This window comes from Papio anubis, chromosome 5 (assembly GCF_008728515.1).
Source record: "Papio anubis isolate 15944 chromosome 5, Panubis1.0, whole genome shotgun sequence".
NCBI lineage: Eukaryota > Metazoa > Chordata > Mammalia > Primates > Cercopithecidae > Papio > Papio anubis.
Window position 1 is genome coordinate 73,264,642 of NC_044980.1, and position 26,029 is coordinate 73,290,670.

The 26,029-nt window shown below is 41.2% G+C and overlaps 1 protein-coding gene and 1 pseudogene across 1 annotated transcript; one reads left to right on the plus strand and one right to left on the minus strand.

Annotated features, from left to right (window-relative positions):
• Positions 1-1,728, plus strand: SPZ1 (spermatogenic leucine zipper 1). Its single transcript, XM_003899871.5, has one exon. It carries the CDS (start codon positions 239-241, stop codon positions 1,385-1,387), a length of 1,149 nt encoding a protein of 382 aa, XP_003899920.2. The 5' UTR covers positions 1-238; the 3' UTR covers positions 1,388-1,728.
• A 10,379-nt stretch (positions 1,729-12,107) lies between these two features.
• Positions 12,108-13,462, minus strand: LOC100999204 (annotated as a pseudogene).
• Positions 13,463-26,029: the final 12,567 nt, after the last annotated feature.

Consider the following 26,029-nt stretch of genomic DNA (forward strand, 5'->3'; position numbering starts at 1 on the left):
AGAATAAACACCGGGTGCCTAGAGGAGAAGAGATGGAGCCCCAGCCCTGGTCCCCTTTCCCACCCTTCCTCCCCACAAGGCTGTCTGAGATGCCACCTTCCACCTAAACATCAGCTCCCCAATTTTAATCCTTAACTTTGGTCCCTGACTTCTGCTTGATCTCCAGCCACATTTGCACGAAGGAACATCACCTGTCCATCCTGGAATCTCTAAGGTTTTCTGCTTTCCTTCTGTCCCAATGGCCAACTCTGCGAAGTCAGCTGAGATGCCCACCATCTCCAAAACCCTTAACCCTACTCCTGATCCTCATCAAGAATCTCTGGACCCTAGGATTACCATTGCCTTATTCGAAATTGGATCACTTTCCCCTTCCTCCTGGGGCTCTCTCCCTTCCCTAAAGAATAGCAGCCATCAAGTTACAGAACAACAGACTGCAGAGAAGTTTAACAGTCTCTTAAAAGAAATTAAAGATATTCTTAAAAATATGGCAGGTTTTGAAGAGAAGATCACAGAAGCAAAAGAACTTTTTGAGGAAACCAATATTTCTGAGGATGTGTCAGCCCACGAAGAAAATATCAGAGGACTTGACAAAATCAATGAAATGTTATCAACAAACCTGCCTGTTAATTTAGCCCCAGAGAAAGAAGAGAATGAACATAAACAGGAGATGATATTGGAAAACCAGGACTCTGAGAACATAGTACAAGTTTTTGCAAGAGATTTGGTAAATAGTTTAGAAGAAAAAAAAGTCAACGAAACTCAACAAAGTCAGGAAAAAGCAAAAAACAGACTCCTTAATGTTCAAGAAGAAACTATGAAAATTAGGAACAACATGGAGCAATTACTACAGGAAGCAGAACACTGGAGTAAACAACATACTGAGCTCAGTGAACTGATAAAATCCTATCAGAAATCTCAGAAAGACGTAAGTGAAACTCTCAGAAATAATGGAGTCGATTTCCAAACCCAGCCAAATAATGAAGTATCAGCTAAGCATGAGCTGGAGGAACAGGTGAAGAAACTGAGCCATGACACCTGTTCATTGCAGTTGATGGCAGCTTTGCTAGAGAATGAATGCCAAATCTTACAGCAGAGAGTAGAGATTCTCAAGGAACTCCATCATCAGAAACAGGGAACTCTGCAAGAGAAGCCAATTCAGATAAACTGTAAACAGGACAAGAAAAATCAGAAGCCATCAGAAGCAAAGAAAGTAGAAATGTATAAGCAGAACAAGCAAGAAATGAAGGGTACATTTCGTAAAAAAGACAGATCCTGTAGAAGCCTGGATGTTTGTCTTAATAAGAAAGCTTGCAATAACCAGTTCAATATTCATGTTGCAAGAAAAGCTCTTAGGGGAAAAATGAGGTCAGCTAGCAGCCTAAGATAGAAAATACCAAAAGCAGACAAAAAGGTGAATCCTTAAAAAACTACATCTGATACATCCAGCTTGTCAGGCATGATCAATCATCAGACCTTGGGCAGATCTGCTGATTCAACCAAGAAAAAGTTATAGAATAAGAAGATTAACACTTATATTACTCATTACCTCAGCAGTTATGTAAGTCCGGTCTTTGATGACCATTGTGTCTACATCAGGTTCATAACTTTTCACCTTTACAATCTGCTTTTTTTTTTTTTTTTTGTAATTATTAGATAGACAGCCTAGAGTGAGAAGTTACAGGTCCAATTAAGTAAAGATCTAAATTAAAACCAGAATACAAGGGAAAATTTTTTTTTCTTTATTTAATCATTGCCTGGGGGCAGGGGGAGTTCTGGGGGAAAAAAGTGTATAGTGTTTTTGGCCAGGTGCAGTGGCATTTTGGGAGGCCAAGGTGGGAGGATTGCTCAAGGCCAGGAGTTTGAGACAAACCTGAGCAACACAGCAAGATCCCATCTCTAAAAAAAAATTAAGTGTAAAAAAGTCCATAATGCTTTAGTTGTGACCTTTTAAAGTCCCCTTTCTAAATGTATGTTTCCTTTCCCTATTATACACTGAAATGTGGGATGTGGGGGAATTTAAAAATTGCTGATAATCCAACCCTAACAAATCATTTTTCTCTTATAAATCTGCACTGGCTCTACTTTTTCTAAGGGGCCTCCCTTGCTCCTCCACTAGTGAACTGTGGGCATACTGGGCAGCAGAGGCCCTTGGGAAGGACCCCCTCAACTTGTTTGGAAGAACAGAGACATTTCTAAATTTCATTTTTTATTTTATTTTATTTATTTTATTTTATTTTTTTAATTATTTTTGAGATGGAGTTTTGCTCTTGTTGCCCAGGCTGGAGCGCAATGGCATGATCTCGGCTCACTGCAACCTTCACCTCCCAGGTTCAGGTGATTCTCTTGCCTCAGCCTCCTCAGTTGCAGGATTACAGGCACCTACCACCACACCCGGCTAATTTTTCTTATTTTTTAGTAGAGATGGGGTTTCGTCATGTTGGCCAGGCTGATCTCGAACTTCTGACCTCACGTGATCTACCTGCCTCAGTCTCCCAAAGTGCTGGGATTATAGGCATGAACCACCATGCCCAGCCTAGATTTTATTTTGGCTGGAAAAGTTTCTCCCATTCCTCCAGGTATAGACAGTAGTGTTACCCAGGGGGAAAAAAGCAGTATCTTCTGTTAAGGGAGCTGGACTTCTGGTTCCAGAAAAGATGGAGCAGATGAATTTTCCCTTATTCTTCCCTTTAGGTAAGCTAAAACCCCTGGACATTATATATAAAGCAAATATAAGAAGATTCTGGGCCGGGCGCGGTGGCTCACGCCTGTAATCCCTGCACTTTGGGAGGCCGAGGCGCATGGATCACGCAGGTCAGAGATCGAGACCATCCTGGCTAACACGTGAAACTCTCGTGATCTACTAAAAATATGAAAATAGCCGGGCGCCGGTGGCGGGAGCGCCTGTAGTCCCAGCTACTCGGGAGGCTGAGGTGCAGGAGAATGAACCCGGAGGCGGAGCTTGCAGGAGTCGCAGACGCCACCGGTGCACTCAGCCTGGCTACAGAGAGAAGACTCGCCAAAAAAAAAAAAAAAAAAAAAAAAAAGAAGATTCTGAAAGGTGGAGAAAAGGAAGTGGAATGGCCAGGGACCCTGAAACTTAAGGAATAACATGGTGCTTAGTTCTCTGGGTTTTCTTTTCGCCTCTTATATATTCTGAGCTAGGTGCTGGAGAAGTCCACAACCCAAAAATGTCAACGCATGTAGACAAAAAAATTCCCCCATAAAGCCTGCTTTCTTTTGCCAACAGATGAGGAAAGGAACAGTCTGGCAAGACAGAAACCTTTTGACAAAACTGCCCTAATCCAGCCAAATTGTATAGAAACATATTTCTACCCCCATCCCCCTCAGCAAATACTGAGTAGAGAGCCTAGACATTCATCCTTGCCTGGCAGTCATGAGGCACCCCTCCACTACTCTTCTGGGATGGTGCAGAGGAGGTAAGAGTAGGGATCCTAAAGTTCTGCCCTCCACGTGATGGTAACAGTGCTCTTCCCTGGCCTCCCCCAACCGCTCCAGTAGGGTGGAATGTCAGTGGAGGCCACATGAGTAGCCTAGATTTCTACCCCTTTTCCCTGCTGGCAGCATCAGCAGGGCCCTACTAAAAAAGAAGACTTAATAAGATCCAGGGTCCCCTAACAATCCCCAAAATGTCCAGGACACAATAGAAAAATCACTCATTATACTGAGAGCCAGAAAAATCTCAATTTGAATGAGAAAAGACAATTAACAGATATCAACAATGGGATAACACAGACACTAGAGTTATCTGACAAGGAATTTAAAGCAGTCATTATAAAAATGCTTCAGGCCGGGCGCCCTGGCTCACGCCTGCAATCTCAGCACTTTGGGAGGCTGAGGTGGGCGGATCACCTGAGGTTGGAAGTTTGAGACCAGCCTGACCAAAATGGAGAAACCCCGTCTCTACTAAAAATACAAAATTAGCTGGGCATCATGGCACATGCCTGTAATCCCAGTTACTCAGGAGGCTGAGGCAGGAGAATCGCTCAAACCCCGGAGGCAGAGGTTGCAGTGAGCCAAGATCGCACCATTTCACTCCAGCCTGGGCAACAAGAGTTAAACTCCATCTCAAAAAAAAAAAAAAAAAAGCTTCTATGAACAGTTACAAACATGAAACAAATGAAAAGGTAGAAAGTATCAGCAAATAAATATAAAAGAGACATAAGTGGAAATTATGGAACTGAAAAATATAAGTAATATAGCCTCACTGAATGTGGTCAATAGCAAAATATAGATATCAGAGAAAAGATTCTATGAACTTGAAGATAGAACTATATAGATGACCCAGAGAAAATTGACAGAGAGGCTGGGCACAGTGGCTCATGGCTGTAATCCCAGCACTTTGAGAGGCTGAGGCAGGTGGATCACTTGAGGTCAGGAGTTTGAGACCAGCATGGGCAATATAGTGAGACCCCTATCTCTACAAAAAATACAAAAATTAGCCAGGCGTAGTGGGGCACACCTGTAGTCTCAGCTACTCAGGAGGCTAAGATGGGAGGATTGCTTGAACCCAGGAGTTTGACACCAGCCTGGGCAACACAGGGAGACCCCATCTCTACAAAAATTAGCCAGGCGTGACAGCACATGCTTGTAGTGTCAGCTACTTGGGAGGCTGAGATAGATTGCTTGAGCCTGGGAGGTTGAGGCTGCAATGAGCCATGATCATGCCACTGCACTCCAGCCTAGCGGACAGAGTGAGCCCTGTCTCAACCAATCAATCAATCAATCAAAAAGTTGGAGTGAGAACCCAGGATCCTCTCCATCTTGCCTTCCAGGGGTAAAGGTTTTTTTTTTTTTCCCCTCTCTCTTTTGTTTTTTTTTGAGACCGAGTTTCGCTCTTGTTGCCCAGGCCAGAGTGCAATGGTGCAATCTTGGCTCATCGCAACTTCTGCCTCCCAGGTTCAAGTGATTCTCCTGCCTCAGCCTCCCAAGTAGCTGGGATTACAGGTGCCCACCATCATGCCCAACTAATTTTGTATTTTTAGTAGAGACAGGGTTCCTCCATGTTGGTCAGGCTGGTCTTGAACTCCTGTCCTCGGGTGATCCACCCGCCTTGGCCTCCCAAAGTGCTAGGATTACAGGTGTGAGCCACCATGCCCGCCTTTTTTCTCTCTTCTTTTAGAAGGGGAGGACAGCTGTCTTTCTCTTCTATATAAATGCTCAGTTTCATTTTCTCAGAATTCCTCACTTACAGTACAGACCTCATAGAGGATGACACCTGGTTCTCATTGCATGCCTCCAGGGATAAGAACTAGGACAAGGGAATCCAGCACAGTAATTATCATAATCTGTCTCTGGTGCAAAAACTTCATGTATGCATTCAGGGCAACATAAAGATGAGTATTAAAAACCCAACGAAGACAATCACAATCTCCACCACAGGTTCTATTATACCTGTAGCAGGGGCATAATAGATTTTCATATGTTGAAAGTACCAAAATGACAACTGAAATGCTGCTCCCTACTCCTAAACCAACATTACTTTCTATGTTTGGAATATGTATCACTTTATTCAAAAGCTAAAAGCCAACACTTTCTTGTTACAGCCCTTAGTGAAATAAAAAGAGATTGCCACACTTAAATAATATTGGGGGTCCTTAAAAAAATTACACACTTCTTTTCATCTGTCTTTCCTTCAAATGGAGATACCCTCCACACTATTGTCCAAGCATTTTGATTAATGAAGAATTGTGTAGTTCGCTTGGCTAGGTGCGGTGGCTCACACCTGTAATCTCAGCACTTTGGGAGGCCGAGGCAGGCAGACCACCTGAGGGCAGGAGTTTGAGACCAGCCTGGCCAACATGACAAAACCCCGTCTCTACTAAAAATACAAAAATTAGCTGGGAATAATGACGCATGCCTGTAATCCCAGCTACTTTGGTAACTGAGGCAGGAGAATCGCTTGAACCTGGGAGGCAGAGGTTGCAGTGAGCCAAGATCACGCCAGTGCACTCCAGCCTGGAAGACAGAGTGAGACTCCATTTCAAGAAAAAAAAAAAGAAAGAAAGAAATCTTTCCTTATATCATGAATAAAAGTCTTCCAAAGCCCTTTTAATTTCTTGTCTTTCTCATTTATTTCTTTAATTTATCTTGAATTGATCCAGAAAAAGATTTGTCACGGTATTTAGGTTGATTGTCTATAAGTTGTACGATGGGTGTTTTCAAGTCCCTTTTTGGTTGTCTATGCTTTGAGCCCTTTTAACCTTTCCAGTAAGAAAGTATGGGCCGGGCGCGGTGGCTCAAGCCTGTAATCCCAGCACTTTGGGAGACCGAGACGGGCGGATCACGAGGTCAGGAGATCGAGACCATCCTGGCTAACATGGTGAAACCCCGTCTCTACTAAAAAAATACAAAAAACTAGCTGGGCGAAGTGGCGGGCGCCTGTAGTCCCAGCTACTCGGGAGGCTGAGCCAGGAGAATGGCTAAACCCGGGAGGCGGAGCTTGCAGTGAGCTGAGATCTGGCCACTGCACTCCAGCCTGGGTGACAGAGCGAGACTCCGTCTCAAAAAAAAAAAAAAAAAAAAGAAAGTATGAGGCACTGTAAAAAGTAAGGATGGAATAATGGAAGAAGCATTTCACAAATAGGGAGGTAATCTAAGTCTCAACTTGTTTCAGTCTGAGTTGCTTCATTTAAAAGGTGGCGATAATAACTTTCTTTTGGACCATGGATAAATTGTTCAAAGATTCTCTGGCTCCCTCAGCTGAGGTCTTATTGCTCTCTGGGAAGTAGGAACAGATTAAATGAGAGAATTAGAAACTAATCAGAAGCAAACCTGGCTAAAAAGAAAGGGAACAATAGCCAAAAACCCAAGCACACAGGATATCCGGAAGTTGGGGTCATTGGTGTGTTGCAAGTAAAAAGAAAGATAAGTATTACATTAAAAAGACAGCTATTCTAGATTAATGTGAGGTAGAGGAGTGGATTTATCATCATTATCACATCAATATTATTATTTTTATAAAGTTATTCTACAAACCTGATTGATACAGAAAATCATTTTAATTTTTCTTACCTTAATAAAGAAAGGCCTCAGGCAGATCATCATTGGAGTGTCACAGCCAGTTGACTGTTTTTCTTTCCTAACAATCACACACTCTTCCAGCGGAAACCACTGACCACTAATCCATATTTAATTAAATTTTCTCTCACAGGGAAGCATATATTGCTTTGGTTTGTACTGGTCTGTTAGGAAGCCTCAGTTTATGAGGAATTAGATACTGATATGTGCATTTTGCTTTGATTTTAAAGATTAATTGGTTTTTCCAATTTAAGAGAAAGTACTGTTCAATGGTCCTCAGATTTTTCTAGGGAAAGACCCTATTTTGTTTATTTGTTTCTTCTCCCTTTTTCTTGATGTATCCTATTAATCTTTAACAAAACCCAGATTTTGGCTTCATTAATCTTCATTATTTTTAGTATTCCATTTCAATGATTTCTGGCCCCTTCTTGATTTCCCTTTTTAAAAGTTGTTTTGTTGCATTTTTTTCAATTTCTTTTTCTTTTATTGTGGTAAAACAATATACAACATTAAATTTACCATCTTAACTATTTAAAGAATTTTTTTTATTTTTTAAATTTTTGTTTTATTTTTATTTTGAGATGAGGTCTTGCTATGTTGCCCAGGCTCGTCTTAAACTCCTGGATTCAAAGTATTCTCCCACCTCAGCCTCCTAAGTGGCTAGGATTAAAGGTATGTGCCACTGTGCCTAGCTCATCTTAACCATTTTTAAGTATACAGCTCAGTAGTGTTAAGTATATTCATTTTCCCATTATTGTGCAACGGATCTCTATAACTTTTTTTATCTTGTAAAACTCAACGCTTTATGCCCATTAAACACTAATTCTTCCTTTTCCCTTTCTACTTTGTTTCTATAATTTTGACTATTTTAGATAATTAATATGGACTCACACAGTATTTGTCTTTTTGTGACTAGATTATTTCACTTAGCATAATGTCCTCCAGGTTCATCCACATTATTGCATATTGCAGGATTTCCTTCTATTTGAAACTCCTTAATATTCCATTGCATGTATATACCACATTTTCTTTATTCGTTCAAACACTGATGGACACCTGGTTTGCTTCTACCTCTTGGCTATTGTGAATGATACTATAATGAACATAGGTATGCAAATATCTCTTCAAGGTCCAGCTTTGAATTATTCTGGGTATCTACCCAGAAATGAGATTGCTGGATCCTATGGTAATTCTATTTTTAATTTTTTGAACAATCTACATATTGTTTTCCATAATAGTTGCACCATTTTATATTCCCACCAGCAGTGCAATTTCTCCAGATTCCTGCCAACATTTATTATTTTCTGTTTTTTTTTTTTTAAGAGACAGGGTTTTGCACTGTTGCCCAGGGTGCAGTGGCTCAATTGTAGTTCACTGTAGTCTTGAACTCCTAGGCTCAAGCAGTCCTCTCCCCTCAGCCTCCCAAAGTGCTGGGATTATAGGCATGAGCCAGTGTTCCTAGCCTTCCATTCTTTTGATAGTAGCCATCCTAATGGGTGTAAGATGACAAATCACAAATGCAAACTGCATTTCTCTTACGATTATTGATGTTGAGCACATTTTAATATGGTGATTTTTAAAACATCTTCTTTGTAGAACTGTGTATTTAAGTCCTTTGCTCATTTTTAATCAGGTTATTTCTTGTTGGTAGTATTGAGTTATACGACTTCCTTATATACTCTGGGTATTAACCCCTGATCTAATACATGACTTGCAAATATTTTTCCTCATTCCATAGGTTTCCTTGTTACTCTGTTAGTTGCTTCTTTTGATACACAGAAGTTTTTCAGTTTGGTGTAGTCCCATTTGTCTATGTTTACTTTTCTTCCCTGTGCTTTGGTGTCACATTCAAGAAATCATTGTCAAATCCAATGTCTGGAAGCTTTCCTGCTATATTGTCTTCTAGGAGTTTTGTGTTTTAGGTCTTACATTTAGATCTCTAATCCATTTTTACTTAATTTTTGTATATAATGTAAGAGTCTAGCTTCATTCCTTTGCATATAGACCTCCAGTTTTCCCAACACCATTTATTGAAGACAATGCACTTTCCCCACTGTGTAGCCCTGGCACCTTTGTGAGGAATGGCTAAATTGGGATTTTTATTTAGTTGTTTATCTTTTGGGGGGATATAGTTATGAAAAGTAATCTAATTTAAATAAGTAATGTAATTTTAATGAATAAAATGAATAAACCAAATTTACACATACCAGCATGGAGAGATGTTTTGACATCTTTTGTCAGAACTTTGGACTGATGTCAATTATGATACCTAATTAATCAAAGGAAAATTCTTAGAAATTTGAAAACTTGGGAGGGGAGAAGGATAGCATTAGGAGATATACCTAATGCAAATGACGGGTTAATGGGTGCAGCACACCAACATGGCACATGTATACATATGTAACAACCTGCACGTGGTGCACATGTACCCTAGAACATAAAGTATAATAAAAATAAATTTAAAAAAAGAAATTTGAAAACTTCAGATGAAGAACTTTCATAAAACTAACCACCTAAAGTTTTACATACCTTAAATATTATAGTTACAAAATTATTTTTACAACAGTAGTATTTAGCATTTCTTGTTGTCTTATTATATATTTTCATTAAGAGTAAAATACTCAATATTTTAACAGATTTTTATTTTTTAAAATTTTATTTATTTATGTTTTTCTGAGATGGAGTCTTGCTCTGTCACCCAGACTGGAGTGCAGCGGCATGATCTCAGCTCACTACAACCTCCGCCTCCTAGGTTCAAGTGATTCTCCCACCTCAGCCGCCTGAGTAGCTGGGACTACAGGCGCCCACCACCACACCTGACTAATCTTTGTATTTTCAGTAGAGACAAGCTTTCACCATGTTTTCCAGGCTGGTCTCAAACTCCTGACCTCAGGTGATTCACACATCTCAGCCTCCCAAAGTGCTAGGATTACAGGCCTGAGCCACCATGCCTGCCTTAACATATTTTTAAAGTCAGGTTTTTTTTTGTTGTTGTTGTTAAGGGAGACTTCTCCAAAAAAAAAAAAAAAAAAAAGCAATTTTATCCACTCACTGTATTCTAAAAAGATTGGTATCATTTATAGTCAGATTTAGTTTTTCCAATAGTGTTTTCTGAACACTAAGTGCTCGGAAATAAAAAAATAAATAAAAAACACTAAGTTTTTTTCTTTATTAATTTATTTTTGAGATGGAGTCTCGCTTTGTCGCCCAGGCTGGAGTGCAGTGGCGTGATCTCAGTTCACTGCAAGCTCCGCCTCCCGGGTTCATGCCATTCTCCTGCCTCAGCCTCCTGAGTAGCTATTTTTTAAAAAGTTATATTAGCACTTCTAACATGTGCATCAAATGTACCTGTAAGCTCCTTTGTGATAGGATGTGGGTGTTTTCAAGGGAAGCATTGTAGGTATAGCGGCATCTTGTTTACCTAGCATAATTCTTGTTTCTGAAAAGCAACTACTCAACAATCTAATTTTCTTAGCCTGCTTCCAGTCATTAGTTCTAGTATCTGCCTTGAAATCTTCTGAGTTCATGCATTTGTTATCAGCACATGAGCTTTAACTTGTTATAAGGGTTTTTTTAATACTCTTATTTTATTGCCAAGTGATGTTTGGCTTCTTAAAAGTTTCCACTGGAAAGTGTGTCCTGGAAGCTAAATCTAGTTGTTGGCTCTGGTTAACAAATGAAATACTTGCCAGTAATTTGTAATGCTTTTTTCCACTTAATTTCAAAATATTTTAAGTCATTTATTTGTGTATTTCAGATATTATAAGGATGCATAGTCCCCTGTGATATCTTTTTGTTTTTGAGACAGAGTCTTGCTCTGTTGCCCAGGCTGGAGTGCAGTGGCATGATCTCGGCTCACTGCAACCTCTGCCTCCCAGGTTCAAGCGATTCTCCTGCCTCAGCCTCCCGAGTAGCTGGGACTACAGCTGTGCACCACCACACCTGGCTAATTTTTGTATTTTTAGTAGAGACATTTCATCAAGTTGGCCAGGATGGTCTTGATCTCTTTTTTTTTGAAACAGAGTTTCACTCTTGTTGCCCAGGCTGGATGGAGTGCAATGGCACGATCTAGGCTCACTGCAACCTCCACCTCCCAGGTTCAAGCAATTCTCCTGCCTCAGCCTCCCGAGTAGCTGGGATTACAGGCATGCGCCACCACGCCTGGCTAATTTTGCATTTTTATTAAAAATGGGGTTTCTCCATGTTGACCAAGCTGGTCTCAAACTCCTGACTTCAGGTGATCTGCCTGCCTTAGCCTCCCAAAGTGCTGGGATTACAGGCACCCACCGGGCAGGTCTCAATCTCTTGACCTCGTGATCCGCCCGCCTCTGATTCACAAGCCGATACTTGTTGTTTTTGTTTTTTAATCAAAGTTTTAATGAAAAAGACATTAAAAATTTTTTTAAATAGGAGGGTTTGGGCATGGAGCTGGTTGATCTTAAAAATCCTAACCCAGCCGGGCGCGGTAGCCCACGCCTGTAATCCCAGCACTTTGAGAGGCTGAGGCAGGTGGATCACCTGAGGTCAGGAGTTCGAGACCAGCCTGGCCAACATGGCGAAATCCCCGTCTCTACTAAAAATACAAAAAATTAGTGGTGGCAGGTGCCTGTAATCCCAGCTACTTGGGAGGCTGAGGCAGGAGAATCACTTGATCCCACGAAGCAGAAGTTGCAGTGAGCCAAGATCGCGCCATTGCACTCTAGCCTGGGCTACAAGAGCAAAACTCTGTCTCAATAATAATAATAATAATAATTCCTAACCCATTTATTCCCATCAAGCTCTCCAAACCTAGTAACTGGAAAGGTCCTGTGATGCTGGGCTCCTAATATTGAACACAAAGACTAGAATAATAGGATTATCTGGTATTTTCCCTTCCCTGAAAATTCCATCTTCAATTGGGGTCTATGGGTTCAAAAGCCGTATTTATGAACCAAAATTTAGGACACATACTCTGGTACAAGGACAATGGATGGTGCAAAAAATATCCAGGATATCTAGCTGTTGAAACTGCAGCCCTCTCAATGACTCTAACGGTGAATCCAGCCCCAAAAGTTTTAGATACAAAAATAGTAACAACCCAATTGAATTTTACTGCATTTAAAAAACATAATTATTTCCAAATCTACTGAGCAACTGCACAGTCTTCAGTGACACCTACGGTCACTGGGATTCCAAGACTCTCACTTCCAGGAGCGACGGGTCTTTTTATGCCTATGGGATTTATCTCGGCTCCTACTTCGAGTTCTATGACTACGCCTTTCGGAATGCGCGTTGTACGGGCTAGAAAGTGTGTCTGAGCTCCGCCCTCTGTCCCTATCCCTGGTTGTTTCTTCTCTTGCCTCCCTCCCACTTGAGGACTTGTGCTCGTGCTTGGGTTTCTCCTTCTTCTGCTCCCTCTCTATGTCCTCTACTCCACCATAGTAGGCAATCCTGGCCTCGGGGAGCTTCCGCCTCTCCCTGGGCTGTGACTTCTGAGCTCTCCCGGAGTTCTTGCTGCTGTGCTTCTTAGGGCCAGGGTCATCCTTTTCCTTTACTGTCTTGCTTCTGGGTGACGAAGAGGATGGTTGCTTTCCCTGTACCAACCGATCAGTTTTCTCTTTTTCTTTCTTTCTTTCCTTTTTTTCCTTTTTCTCCTTCTTGTGCTTTTTTGTTGGTTTTTCGTCTTCAGAGCTCTCAGACAAACTCGACGAGTAGGTATGAGCCCCACGGGAGCCCTTGTGGAGCTCTTTGGTCACATCATCCATTTCTTCCGAGCTCTTAGGAGCCCGATAGTTAGACACATGATCCACTCGGATAGTTCTTCCTTTGACCTTGATCCCATTAAAATTGTCGACGGCCAGAATCGTGCTTCTCTGGTCTTCATAGCAGAGGAAACAGAATCCTTTGGATTTCCCAGTCTTCTTGTCCCGCACAAGATTAATGTTAACAATCTCCCCATATTGTGAGAATACACAGATGATGTCCCCTTCAGTCAGTTCATAAGGAAGCCCTCCCAGGAAGATCCAGGCGCTGTCCTTGTACTCGGAGTGCCAGGACACCTTATCGGCCACCCCAAGCTTGACCTCTTCCTCATTCAGCTCGTTGATCAGCTTCACCTTAGTTAAAGCGTTCATCTCCGCGGGCTCGCGCTCAACGTTCAGGTATCAGTGCCGGGGCGAGGCAGCCCCCGTGTGATACTTCGTGGCGCACGCGCGCACGTGTGTGTGTGTGTGTGTGTGTGTGTGTGTGTGTTTTACCAACCTTATTGAGTTATAATTTACATAAAGTAAAACACATCTATTTAAACGTGTGGTCTTATGTAACCTTCACTACTATAGTTAAGATAGTAAACATTTCCAAGCCGGGCACGGTGGCTCACGCCTGTAATCCCAACACTTTGGGAGGCAGAGGCTGGCGGATCACCTGAGGTCAGAAGTTCGAGACCAGCCTGGCCAACATGGTGAAACCCCGTCTCTACTAAAAACACAAAGAATTAGCTTGGCGTGGTGGCGGGCGCCTGTAATCCCAGCTACTCAGGAGGCTGAGACAGGAGAATCACTTGAACCTGGGAGGTGGAGGTTGCAGTGAGCCGAGATTGCGCCATTGCACTCCAGCCTGGGCAACAAGAACAAAACTCCACCTAAAAAAAAAAAAAAAAAAAAAAAGTAAACATTTCCTTTACCATGGAAACGTCTCTTATGCCTCTTTTCCACTCCCTGTCCCAGGCAATTACTAATTTGATTTCTATCAATTATAGGTTAAGTTTAACAGTTACAGAGCTTATTAGAAATGGAATCACATTATATGACTCTTTTTAGTCTAGGTTTTTTTTTCACTCAGTTGAATGTTTTTAACTTCATCCCTGTTGTTTTGTGTATCAGTAATTCTCATTGTGTAAATAGATAACAATTTATTCATTTCCCTGCTGATGGACATTTGGGTTCTTTTTAGTTTTGCGCTATATTATGAATTAAGCCACTATGAACATTTAGGTACAAGTCTTTATGTGGACATTTTTTGTTTGTTTGTTTGTTTGTTTCTCTTGGGTATATACTTAGGAATGTAATTGCTGGGTCACATGGTAAGAAATTGTGAGGCCGTTTTCCAAAATGGCGTACCATTTTACACTCTCACTAGCAACGTATGAGAGTTTGTTACCTAAATCCTTGTCAATTCTTGGTGTTGTCAATCTGCTACTTTTAGTTAATCTAGTGGATGTGTAGAGATATCTTGTTTTGGATTCCATTTTCATTTCTCTAAGGACTAATGATACTGAACTTTTTTTAAATTTTTTTAAATTATTTTTATTTTTATTTTTTTGAGGCGGAGTCTCCCTCTGTCGCCCAGGCTGGAGTGCAGTGGCGCGATCTCGGCTCACTGCAAGCTCCGCCTCCCGGGTTCCCGCCATTCTCCTGCCTCAGCCTCCTGAGTAGCTGGGACTACAGGCACCCGCCACCGCGCCCGGCTAATTTTTTGTATTTTTTTTAGTAGAGATGGGGTTTCACCGTGGTCTCGATCTCCTGACCTTGTGATCCGCCCGCCTCGGCCTCCCAAAGTGCTGGGATTACAGGCGTGAGCCACCGCGCCCGGCCTGAACTTTTTTTTTAAAATGAAACTTTTTGGTTTTTTTGGTTTTGTTTTAAGACAGGGTGTCACTATGTTACCCAGGCTAGTCTTGAACTCCTGGACTCAAGTGAGCCTCCTGCCTCCCACCTCAGCCTCCCAAGTAGCTGGAACTATAGGCACGCACCAGTGTGCCTAGCATGCTGAATATTTTTGCATATGCTTTTTAGCCTTTTATATACATTTGTGAAGTGACATTTCAAGCCTCTCGCCCTTTTAAAAAATTGGATTATTTTCCTATTGCATTACAACAGCTGTTTGCATTTTAAGTTGGTAGAGTTTTAAGGTACATATTTAAACTGCTAGACTTACATATTTATTCTGCTCTAGGCAAGTGCATAGAAAGACATCTCTAAAATCGCCATAGCATTGAAAATATTACCTGAGATGTCTATCCTTGCCCCATCTGACCCCCAGGCTAAAATCTGTTTCCATTTGAGATTGTAAAATCATCAGAGCAAATGACGTAATATTTTAAGTTTAATTGATATTTCTTTAGTAAAGGCAAAAAATTTCTTCCTACTCTTTACTACTAAACATGAAGGGTGTGCTATTTTTTTAAAAAAACATGTCTTTTTCAATTCATCTCATGTTAAAACCAGACATAACCATATTATTCCATTTAAAAACTGTCCAGAACTATAAAAGATTTTATTTCAGTTTATAAAATGGATGCTTCAATATACAAAGATAAATTATGATAAATAAATTATTATTATTGGCCAGGCATGGTGGCTCACGCCTGTAATCCTAACACTTTGGGAGGCTAAGGTGGGTGGATTGCTTGAGCTCAAGAGTTTGAGACCAGCCTGGGCAACCCCATCACTACAAAAAATTAGCTGGGCATGGTAGCATGTGCCTGTAGTTCCAGTTACTTAGGGGGCTGAGTCAGGAGGACTGCTTGAACCTGGAGGTTGAGGCTGCAGTGAGCTGAGATGGCGCCACTGCACTCCAGTTTGGATGACAAAGTGAGACCTTGTCTCAAAAAAAGAAAAAAAGAAATTATTATTATTCAATTAAATTTCTAATAAAATAGAAAATCTCTTCCATACATCAGCCAACATGTAGAAATGTCTAAAAATTTAGAGCCTCAAATTGGACAATTGTTTTAAATGTTTATTTGTGTCATAAAATTGTGTTTCTGCAACAAGTAAATTAATATTTTAATCAAAATATAAATAATATAAATGTGAATTTTTAAAAAGAAAAATTTTAAGTGAAAAGCAGTAAAAAAGAAAATAATTCAATATATTACAGTAAACTGATGGAAATTCCACTCAGGGTAGAATTGTGGGTTCTTGGTCACCTGTCACTGTTCCAATCTACCTATTTGACAGAGTAACTGAAGCAAAGAGAGGTCAAGTCATTTGTCCAAGACCATGCCACTTGCTAGTGAAGATCTGGAATGGGAATGAATATTCACTAGCAGGCTAGTGTTATATAACATATTTTCTTATAACTGAGAACTAAAATTCCTATTAAAAACCTATACTTGTGCCAAGCACGGGGACTCACACCTAAAATCCCAGTGCTTTGGGAGGCTGAGGCAGGAGGATCTCTTGAGGCCAGGAGTTCACCAGCCTAAGCAACACAGTGAGACCCAGTCACTACAAAACGTTTTTTAAAAAACTAACCAGGCATGTGGGCACGTGCCTGTAGTCCCAACTATTTGGGAGGCTGAAGCAAGAGGATCATTTCTTTTTTTTTCTTTTTTCCTTTTTTTTTGAGACAGAGTCTCACTCTGTTGGTCAGGCTGGAGTGCAATGGCACAATCTTGGCTCACTGCAATCTCTGACTCCCAGGCTCAAGCAATTCAGCAGAAGGATCATTTCATTGCCTAGGAGTTTAAGGCTGCAGTAAGTTGTGATTGTACCACTGCACTCCAGCCTGGGTGACAGAGCAAGACCATGTCGCCAAAAGAAAAAATGGAGGGAGAATGCCAGCACTGCACTAGCCTCTTCCCCATCAATTTAAAAAAGAAAATTTCCCTTTTGATTGCTGAATAATATTCCATAGCATAAATGTACCACTATTTAACCACTCACCCATTGAAAGACATCTGGATGATTTCTATTGTTCAGCTATTACAAATAAAGTTGCTGTAAACATGTATTTATAAGTTTTTGTGTTAACATGTCTTTATTTCTCTGGGATAAAAGCCAGGAATGCAATTTCTAGGTTGTATGTTAGCTGCATGTTCAGTTTTTATTGGTTGTCTTTTCTTTTCTTTTTTTCTTTCTTTCTTTGACAGCACCTTGCTCTGAAGCTAAGGCTGTAGTGCAGTAGTACAATTATGGCTCACTGCAGCCTCAATCTCCCAGGCTCAAGCAATCCTCCCACCTCAGCCTCCTGAGAAGCTGGGACCACAGGTGCATGCCACCACGCCTGGCTAATTTTTGTATAGACGGGCTCTCACTATGTTACCAAGGCTGGTCTCAAACTCCTGGGCTCAAGTGACCCTCCTGCCTTGGCCTCCCAAAGTGCTGGGATTATAGGTATGAGCTACCATGCCCAGCCACTACTTTTAATTTTATCCTTTCTAATAGCGATGAGTAGTGACATCTCATTGTGGTTTTAACTTGCATTTCTCTAATGACTAATGATGAACATTTTTCTGTGGGTTGATTTGCTACCCACGTATTCTCTTCAGTAGATTAATGTCTCTTTATGTCTCTTTTGCTCATCTTCTAAGGATTATTTGTGTGTTTACTGTTGAAGTTTTAGATTTTTAAAAAGATATTCTATGTATGAATTTTTGGAAATCATCTATTTCCAGTAGTACATTGAACAAGAGTGGTAAAAGTGGACATCCTTACCTTGCCCCCAATCTTCGTGGAAAAGCATTCCATCTTTTACCATTTAATATGGGTTAATTGTAGTTCTTAATAGATATTCTTTATCAAGTAGGAAAGTTTTTCTCTATTGCCAGATTTCTGAGACATTTTAAAAGGAATAAGTGTTGACTTTTTTGTGTTTGTGTTTTAAAGACAGGGTCTTCCTCTGTTGCTCAGGTTGGAGTGCAGTGGTACAATCATAGCTCATTACAGCCTGGAATTCCTGGGCTCAAGCAATCCTCCCTGCTCAGCCTCCTGAGTATCTGGGATTACAGGCGTGCACAATCACACCTGCCTAATTTTTTATTTTTTGTAGAGACAGGGTCTCACTACATTGGCCAGGCTGGTCTCAAACTCCTGGCCTCAGGTGATCCTCCTGCCTCAGTCTCCCAAAGTGTTGGGATTACAGGTGTGAGCCACTATACCCCCCCTTGAATTTTTTCAAGTACTTTTTCTACATGAATTGATATGATCATGTAATTTTTTAAATTTAGCCTGTTAATATGGCAGATCATATAGATAGATTTTTAAATATTGAACCAGCTTTGAATCCCCAAAATAAACCAGCTTGTTGTAGTAGAATAATTTTGTATATTGCTGAATTCTGTTTGCTTAATGTTTTGATAGGAATGTGTGATTTTACATTCATAAGGGATATTGGTCTGTAGTTTTCTTTTCTGTCTTTGTCTGGTTTTAGTATTAAGGTAACATCGATTTTTAGAAACGAATTGACAAAAAATGAATTGGAAAGTGTTTCTTTCGTTTCTAATTTCTAGAAGAGATTGAGAAGAATTGGTGTTAATTCTTCTTTAAACATTCAGTAGAATTCTCTGGTGAAAACTATTTGGGCCTGACAATTTTAAGTTATGAATTTAACTTCCTTATTAGCTATAGGACTATTTAAATAATCTATCTAATATTCGATGAGTTGTGATAGTTTGTGTGGGTTTTTTTTAGACAGGGTCTTGCCCTGTCACCCAGGCTGGAGTGCAGTGGTGTGATCATGGCTCATCGTAGCCTCGACCTCTTAGGCTCAAGTGATCCTCAGCCTTCTGAGTAACTGGGACTACAGGCAAGTACCACCATGGCCTGCTAATTTTTTTTTAAAGTTTTTGTAGACGGGTTTCCCCACGTTGCCCAGGCTGATCTCAAACTCCTGGCCTCAAACGATCTTCCTGCCTTGGCCTCCCAAAGTGCTGTAATTACTGGTGTAAGCCACTGCTCCCAAACTAGTTTGTGTTTTTCAAGGAATTGGCTAATTTATCTAAGTTGTCAAATTTCTGTGTGTAGAGTTGTTTGTGTTATGCTGTTATTAACTTTTCAATGTCTGCAAGGTCTGCAGTTATATCCCCTGTTTAATTCCTAATATTAGTAGCAATTTGCATCTCCTCTACTTTTTTCCCCTGTTGGTCTTCCTAGGGGTTTGTCAATTTTATTCATCTTTTTAAAGAACTAGTTTTTTGGTTGTTGATTTTTTTTTCTGTTTTCAGTTTTATTAATTTCTATTCTTCATTATTTCTTCCTTCTGCTTGCTTTGGGCTTATTTTACTCTCCTTTTCTAGTTTTTTGAGATGGAAATTTATTTTATTTTATTTTTAGACAGAGTCTCGCTCTGTCACCAAGGCTGGAGTGCAGTGGTGCAACCTCGGCTCACTGCAACCTCTGCCTCGCGGGTTCAAGCAATTCTCCTGCCTCAGCCTACAGGCACTACAGGCACGTGCCACCATGCCCGGCTAATTTTTTTTTTTTGTATTTTTAGTAGAGATGGGACTTCACTATGTTGGCCCGGCTGGTCTTGAATTCCTGACCTCGGGTGATTCACCCACCTTGGCCTCCCAAAGTGCTGGGATTACAGGCGTGAGCCACCGTGCCTGGTCAGAGGTGGGAATTTACATTATTGATTTGAGATTTTCAAAAATTTCCTATAATACCAAATTCATAAATATATAATTATTGCAACTGGTAAATTTTTCTCTTAGTATTAAAAGATATTATTTTTCAAAATGTCTTTCTAGTATTTAAAGAATGTTAGGAAATGTTATTAAATTATTTTATTATAATTAGTGCTCCATTATTATCCTGTTATCTAAATTTATCAACATGATTCAACAAAAGTATCGGCATGGCAGGATCTTGTGAGTATAAGAATTTCACAAGAATATTTAACCATTGTGAAAGCTAACAAGTCTTCTTGTAGTGAACTGAAGATAGAATCCTAGGAAAACTTGTTTTGTGGCCAGGCATGTGGCTCATGCCTGTAATCCCAGCACTTTGGGAGGCAGAGATGGACGGATCACGTGAGGTCAGGAATTAGAAACCAGCCTGGCCAACATGGTGAAACCCCGTCTCTACTAAAAACACAAAAATGAGTTGGGTGTGGTGACATGCCCCTGTAATCCCAGCTACTCTGGAGGCTGAGGCAGGAGAATCACTTGAACCTGGAAGGCCGAGGTTGCAGCGAGTAGAGATCACGCCACTGCACTCCAGCCTAAGCGACAGAGTGACACTTTGTCTAAAAATAAATAAATAAATAATACAACAAGTTTTTAGTTTTTGTTTGTTTGTTTGTTTGTTTTTGAGATGGAGTCTCGTTCTGTCGCCCGCCCAGGCTGGGGTGCAGTGGCGTGATCTCGGCTCACTGCAACCTCCGCCTTCGAGGTTCAAGCGATTCTCCTGTCTTAGCTTCCCAAATAGCTGGGATTACAGGTGCACAGTACCACGCCTGGCTAATTTTTGTATTATTAGTAGAGACAAGGTTACTCCATGTTGGCCATGCTGGTCTCTAATTCCTCACCTCAAGTGATCTACCCATCTCTACCTCTCAAAGTGCTGGGATTACAGATGTAGGCCACCACCTCTAGCCTATTCCAACACTTTAGGAGGCCAAAGTGGGAGGATTGCTTGAGGCCAAGAGTTTGAGACCAGCCTGGGCAACACAGTGAGACCTTGTCTCTACTAAAAAAAAATTTTTTTTTTTTAAATTAGCCAGTTATGGTGGCTTGTGCCTGTAATCCCACCACTTTGGGAAGCCAAAGTGGGCAGATCGCTTGAGGTCAGGAATTTGAGACCAGCCTGGGCAACAGGGAAAAATCCTCTCTCTGTAAGAAATACAAAAATTAGCCAGGCATGGTAGCGCATACCTGTAGTCTCAGCTACTCAAGAGGCTGAGGTGGGAGAATCACTTGAGCCCAGGAAGTCAAGGCTGCAGTGAGCTGAGATCACACCACTGCACTCCAGCCTGGGTGATAGAGGTGAGACTCTGTCTCAAAACAAAAGAGAAAAAATTATCCTGGCATGGTGGCACACGCCTGTACTCAGTTACTGAGGAAATTGAGGTGGGAGATTGCTTGAGCCCAGGAGGTTGAGCTTACAGTGAGCTGCAATCATGCCTGGGCACAAGTGCCATGAACTCCAGCCTGGGCAACAGAGCATGGACAAAAGAGTAAGACCCTATCTCTAAATATATATATTTAGTGAGACCCAAGCTGGAGGATCATTTGAGGCCAGGGGTTCAAGACCAGTCTGGGCAACATAGGGAGACCCCATCTCTACAAAAAAATACAAAATTTAATGGGGCATGGTGGCACATGCCTGTCGTCCCAGCTACTAAGGAGGCTGAGGCAGGAGGATCACATGAGCCCAGGATGTTGAGGTTCCAGTGAGCCATGAGGGTGCTACCACATTCTAGCCTGGGCAACAGAGTGAGACCCTGTGTCTCAAAAAAAAAAAATGTGCGTATGTGTGTGTACATGTATTATATATGTTAATATGCATACATATGTATATGTATATGTGTATATGTACGTATGCATATATATGTATGTGTGTGTGTATGTATGTATATATATACATGTATCTATGTATATACATATATATGGAAAAATAGACATAGGGTCAAAATCCAAGTGATAAAGAAGAAGGGAATAAGAATTACGAATTAGAAGATTTTAAACAAAGCAGATTTGTATATGATGGTTTGCTGGATAATTCAAGTCTCATTCTTTATTTTATAGGTGGTACTTATACATGTATACAAAATTAAAAAGGGTTCAAAAGGAGTGTATAGTGAGATCTTCTTAGCCCTACCATTAGGCTAAACCCTGAAGTTCTAAAGATGAATGAATCATAGCCCCTAATTTCATAATCTTGCAACTCCATTATTTTTGTCCTCAGAACTGACACTTGTTTTCTCTACACAAAAATCTCAACCTGTGCTCTGAATTCCACCCCTCCTACCTCCTCAGAGACCTTGTCAGTTACTTCTCTCTTGTACCTTCAACATGTTTTTTGCTATTGGTTCCTATCCTTCAGTCTACAAGCAAATTCAATAGTCCCTAATCTTAACACAAAACAAAACGATAGCTCTTATAACCCACACCCTGTTCTAGCTAGAGTCTGGAAAAAGTAGTTCACATTTAATAGCTCTAATTTCTCACCTTAAATTAAAATTTTTATCAAAGTGATATATGCAAAGGGCTAAAACAATAAAAATTAAATAAATTGAATGCTTGTTTTGTGTTGTGTCATTTTTTGCCCTCTACATGTGTTAGCTCAGTTAACCCTCACAATAATCTCTAAGGCAGGCACGATTATCTCCATTTTACAGATGAGGAAACTGAGCTACAGATGAGTTTATGACAGGAAGCAATAGTCTCCCACACCCATTATCCCCCATCAGTTCTATTGTCCAGTGGCCACTGGCTGTAACTGTTTCTGTTCTTTATTCTTCCTTTGGTCACTTCCATTTTTGTAAGTTGTTCACACTGCTATCTCTTGAGTAAAGAAATTTAGGCATTGGCTTTTGACTTCCCAATGGGAAAGATGAAGATTTAATTCCATTATATTCCCCTCCAAGAAAGCTACGTAATTGTTCTCAGTTCCTCCTCTAGTCAACCTCTGCAGCTATAAACAACATACTTTGACATCCATTTCTTATTTCATAGTTATGAACAATAACTTTTGACCGCTTATGTTTTTGATGAGAATGTCAGCTCTCATATTTTTTCCTCCACACCTTGTCTTACATAGGCTCCTCATCTACTGCTTTAAATTTTTACTGATGTGACTTTCTTAGTGTTGAATTCAGTGGCATTTTCCAATTATTCTTTTATTTTATCTCTATGTGGTGCTTGATACATCTGACCCTCTTCCTTAAACATTAGTTTTCCTCAGGCATGTTAATCAACAATTTTTTACTAAGCATCTGTTTTATGCCAGGTATTAGGTGAGGTATATGTTAAAGAAACATGGAGAAATATCTGTTGGGAGAAAATTCTTCATGGGTTTTGGAGTTACTGTGGCAGCTTTTTATTTTCCGGACAACCTCCTTGAAAGGTGTTTGTGTGGTGAACAGCCTTGAAAGACTGAAATAACATTTCCCTCCAGGGAAGACAGCAGGATTTTTTTTTTTACCATCCAAGATATTTCTCCAATAATGTTTCTCTCCAGGGTAAAGGTTGGGTAGGTTAGATATCAGCTCCTTTAAAAGATTGAGAGTTCAGGTTCGGGTGCAGTGGCTCATGCCTGTAATACCAGCACTCTGGGAAGACGAGGCAGGTGGATCACTTGAGCCCAGGAGTTCAAGGTCAGCCTGGGCACCATGGTGAAACCCTATCTCTACAAAAAATACAAAAATTAGCTGGATGTATTGGCTCATGCCTGTAGTCCAAGCTACTCAGGAGGTTGAGGTAACAGGATCACTTGAGCCCGAGGAGGTCAAGGCTGCATGCAGTGAGACGTGATCATGCCACTGCACTCCAGCCTATGTGACAGAGCAAGACATTGTACAAAAAAAAAAAAGAGGGGGCCAAGCATGGTGGCTCACGCCTGTAATCCCAGCACTTTAGGAGGCCAAGGTGGGCGGATCGCGTGATGTCAGGAGTTCCAGACCAGCCTGGCCAACATGGTGAAACCCTGTCTCTACCAAAAATACAAAAATTAGCTGGGATGGCAGCAGGCATCTGTAATCCCAGCTACTCAGGAGGCTGAGGCAGGAGAACCGCTTGAACCTAGGAAGTAGAGGTTGCAGTGAGCCAAGATTGTGCCACTGCACTCCAGCTGGGTAACAGGGTTGAGATTCTGTCAAAAAAAAAAAAAAAAAAAAAGAAAAAGAAAAAAAAAGATAGAGACTTCCTAAGTTCAGGTAAGTTCAGGGTCCCTTGGCTGTAAGACGAACCCACAGACTGTGCAGCATCTACCTGAGCCCACCTTTCCATCACCACTGTGGAGTCTTGCAGGTAAATGCGCAGATGCAAACATGAAGGTCATGCTTCCTCTTCTGTGAATAATAAAGCCCTTTGTTTTTGTTTTGTTTTGTTTTTTTGAGATGGAATCTCGCTCCTGTCGCACAGGCTGGAGTGCAGTGGTGCAATCTCAGTTCACTGCAAACTCCACCTCTGCAACCTCCACCTCCGGGGTTCAAGTGATTCTGCTTCCTCAGCCTCCAGAGGAGCTGGGATTACAGGTGTGTGCCACCATGCCCGGCTAATTTTTATATTTTTAGTATAGACGGGGTTTCGCCATGTTGGCCACGGTAGTCTCAAACCCCTGATCTCAGGTGATCCACCCGCCTCAGCCTCCCAAAGTGCTAGGATTACAGTCGTGAGCCACTGTACCTGGCCCGCCCTTTGTTTTTGACTCAAGAGTCTCATGTCTTCTGGCAGAGCTTATAAAATTGTGTCAGATTAATTAGTTAACTTGAAACTAAGGTAAGATCTCAGGCCATTCATAGTTCTTGACCATGTCCAGCAACCAGTTGCATATGTGATCCTAAGTTCAGAAGCAGAGCCTGGCCTAAGGATATGACTTTGGGAGTCATCAGCACATAAGCGGTCATTAAACCATGGTCGTGGATGCAATCATTTAGACTAGTGTGATATCATGAAAGGAGAATTCAGAGAGCTTTGAGGACCTCCAAAATGCAGTAATCTGATAAAAATGGAAGAGTTCAAGGGAGACATGAAGAAGCTTCCAGGTGAATCAAAGAGAGACTGCTTCAGGGAAGAATGAGTGGTCAGGTTTGTCAAATGCTGAGAGACCACATAAGATGAAAATGGAAAATATCCACTGAATTTAGAAGTTGGAGGTCATTGTGACATTACCAAGAGCAGTTAAAATCAGTTTAGTGGAGTAACTGGCTGAAATCCTAACTGGATGGCAGCTATGGTCAAGGTGGGGAAATACAAACAGTAAATGAGGTCTTTCCCAAGAAGAGAAAGAGAAAGAATGGGAGTTAAGGAATTGTCTTTTTAAAAAAAAAAAAAAAAACAGAAATTTGGACGGGCATGGTGGCTCACACCTGTAATCCCAGCATTTTGGGAGGCTGAGGCAGGTGGATCACCTGAGGTCAGGAGTTCAACACCAGCCTGGCCAACATGGCGAAACCCCGTCTCTACTAAAAATACAAAAATTAGCTGGGCCTGGTGGTGGGTGCCTGTAATCCCAGCTACTCAGAAGGCTGCGATGGGAGAGTTGTTTGAACCTAGGAGGCGGAGGTTGCAGTGAGCCAAGATCACAGCACTGCACTCCAGCCTGGGCAACAGAGCGAGACTCCGTCAAAAAAACAAAACAGAAATTTATTTTCGCACAATTCTGGAGGCCAGACACCTGAGATCAAGGTGTTATCAGGGTTGGTTTCTTCAGAGGCTTCCCTTCTAGGCTTGTAGATGACCATCTTCTTTTTCTGTCTTTACGTGGTCAAAGGAAGAGTCTTTGCTTTCAGTTTTATGGGCAAAGTTTACACAAATAACAATGAGATCACCACCAGTGTTTTTTAGGGGTGACTGAATATCCTTTCTCTACTTTCAAAACTTGCTGATCTAAAGACAGTCCTTTGTCTGGATCTGAATAGCTGCAGAGCCCACTGAGTCTATATATACAAAATTAATAGAGTTTTTCTTTTTTTGTTTTGTATTTTTAGAGATGGGGTCTCACTATGTTGCCTAGGCTGAAGTGCAGTGTCTTTTCACAGGTGCGATCATAGCTTGCTGCAGCCTTAAACTCCTGGTCTCAGGCACTCTTCCCTCAGCCTCCATAGTAGCTGGAACTACAGGCGTGCACCACTGCACCTGGCATAATAGTGTTATTCTTATTCCAAGAGATGTTTCAGTGTCTCCAGTTTCAAATATAGAAGCAACAAGAAAAGTTCGGAAAGGAACTCAATGGGGATGGAGGCCATCAACAAAACTGCAGAAACAGATTAAAAGGATCAAAATTCCATTTTGGAGAAAAGCATATGAGGAAACTTACTGACATCAAGCTAACAAAGGACAGAGATCTTGTTTAGGAGCCCTTGACCTTAAAAGGACACTGGATAGAAATGGTCATAAAGAGAGAGAAAATGCCACAGAGAGAATGAAGTCCTACATAAGCTTAGTCCCTTTGTAAACTGGAACCACTACAAGCACCCTGTAAGACCTTAATGGGGAAGCAGGCACATAAAGTGTCCCTTTTTCCATTTACTGCATACTTTTCTTTAACTGTTTAGCTGTCATGTGTGTGTCTCTGTGGGTGTACACCTGTAATCTCAGCACCTTGGGAGGCTGAAGTGGGCAGAT

Coding starts and splice junctions, on each gene's coding strand:
- SPZ1 (XM_003899871.5), top strand. CDS start 239: ATGGCCAACTCTGCGAAGTCAGCTGAGATGCCCACCATCTCCAAAACC.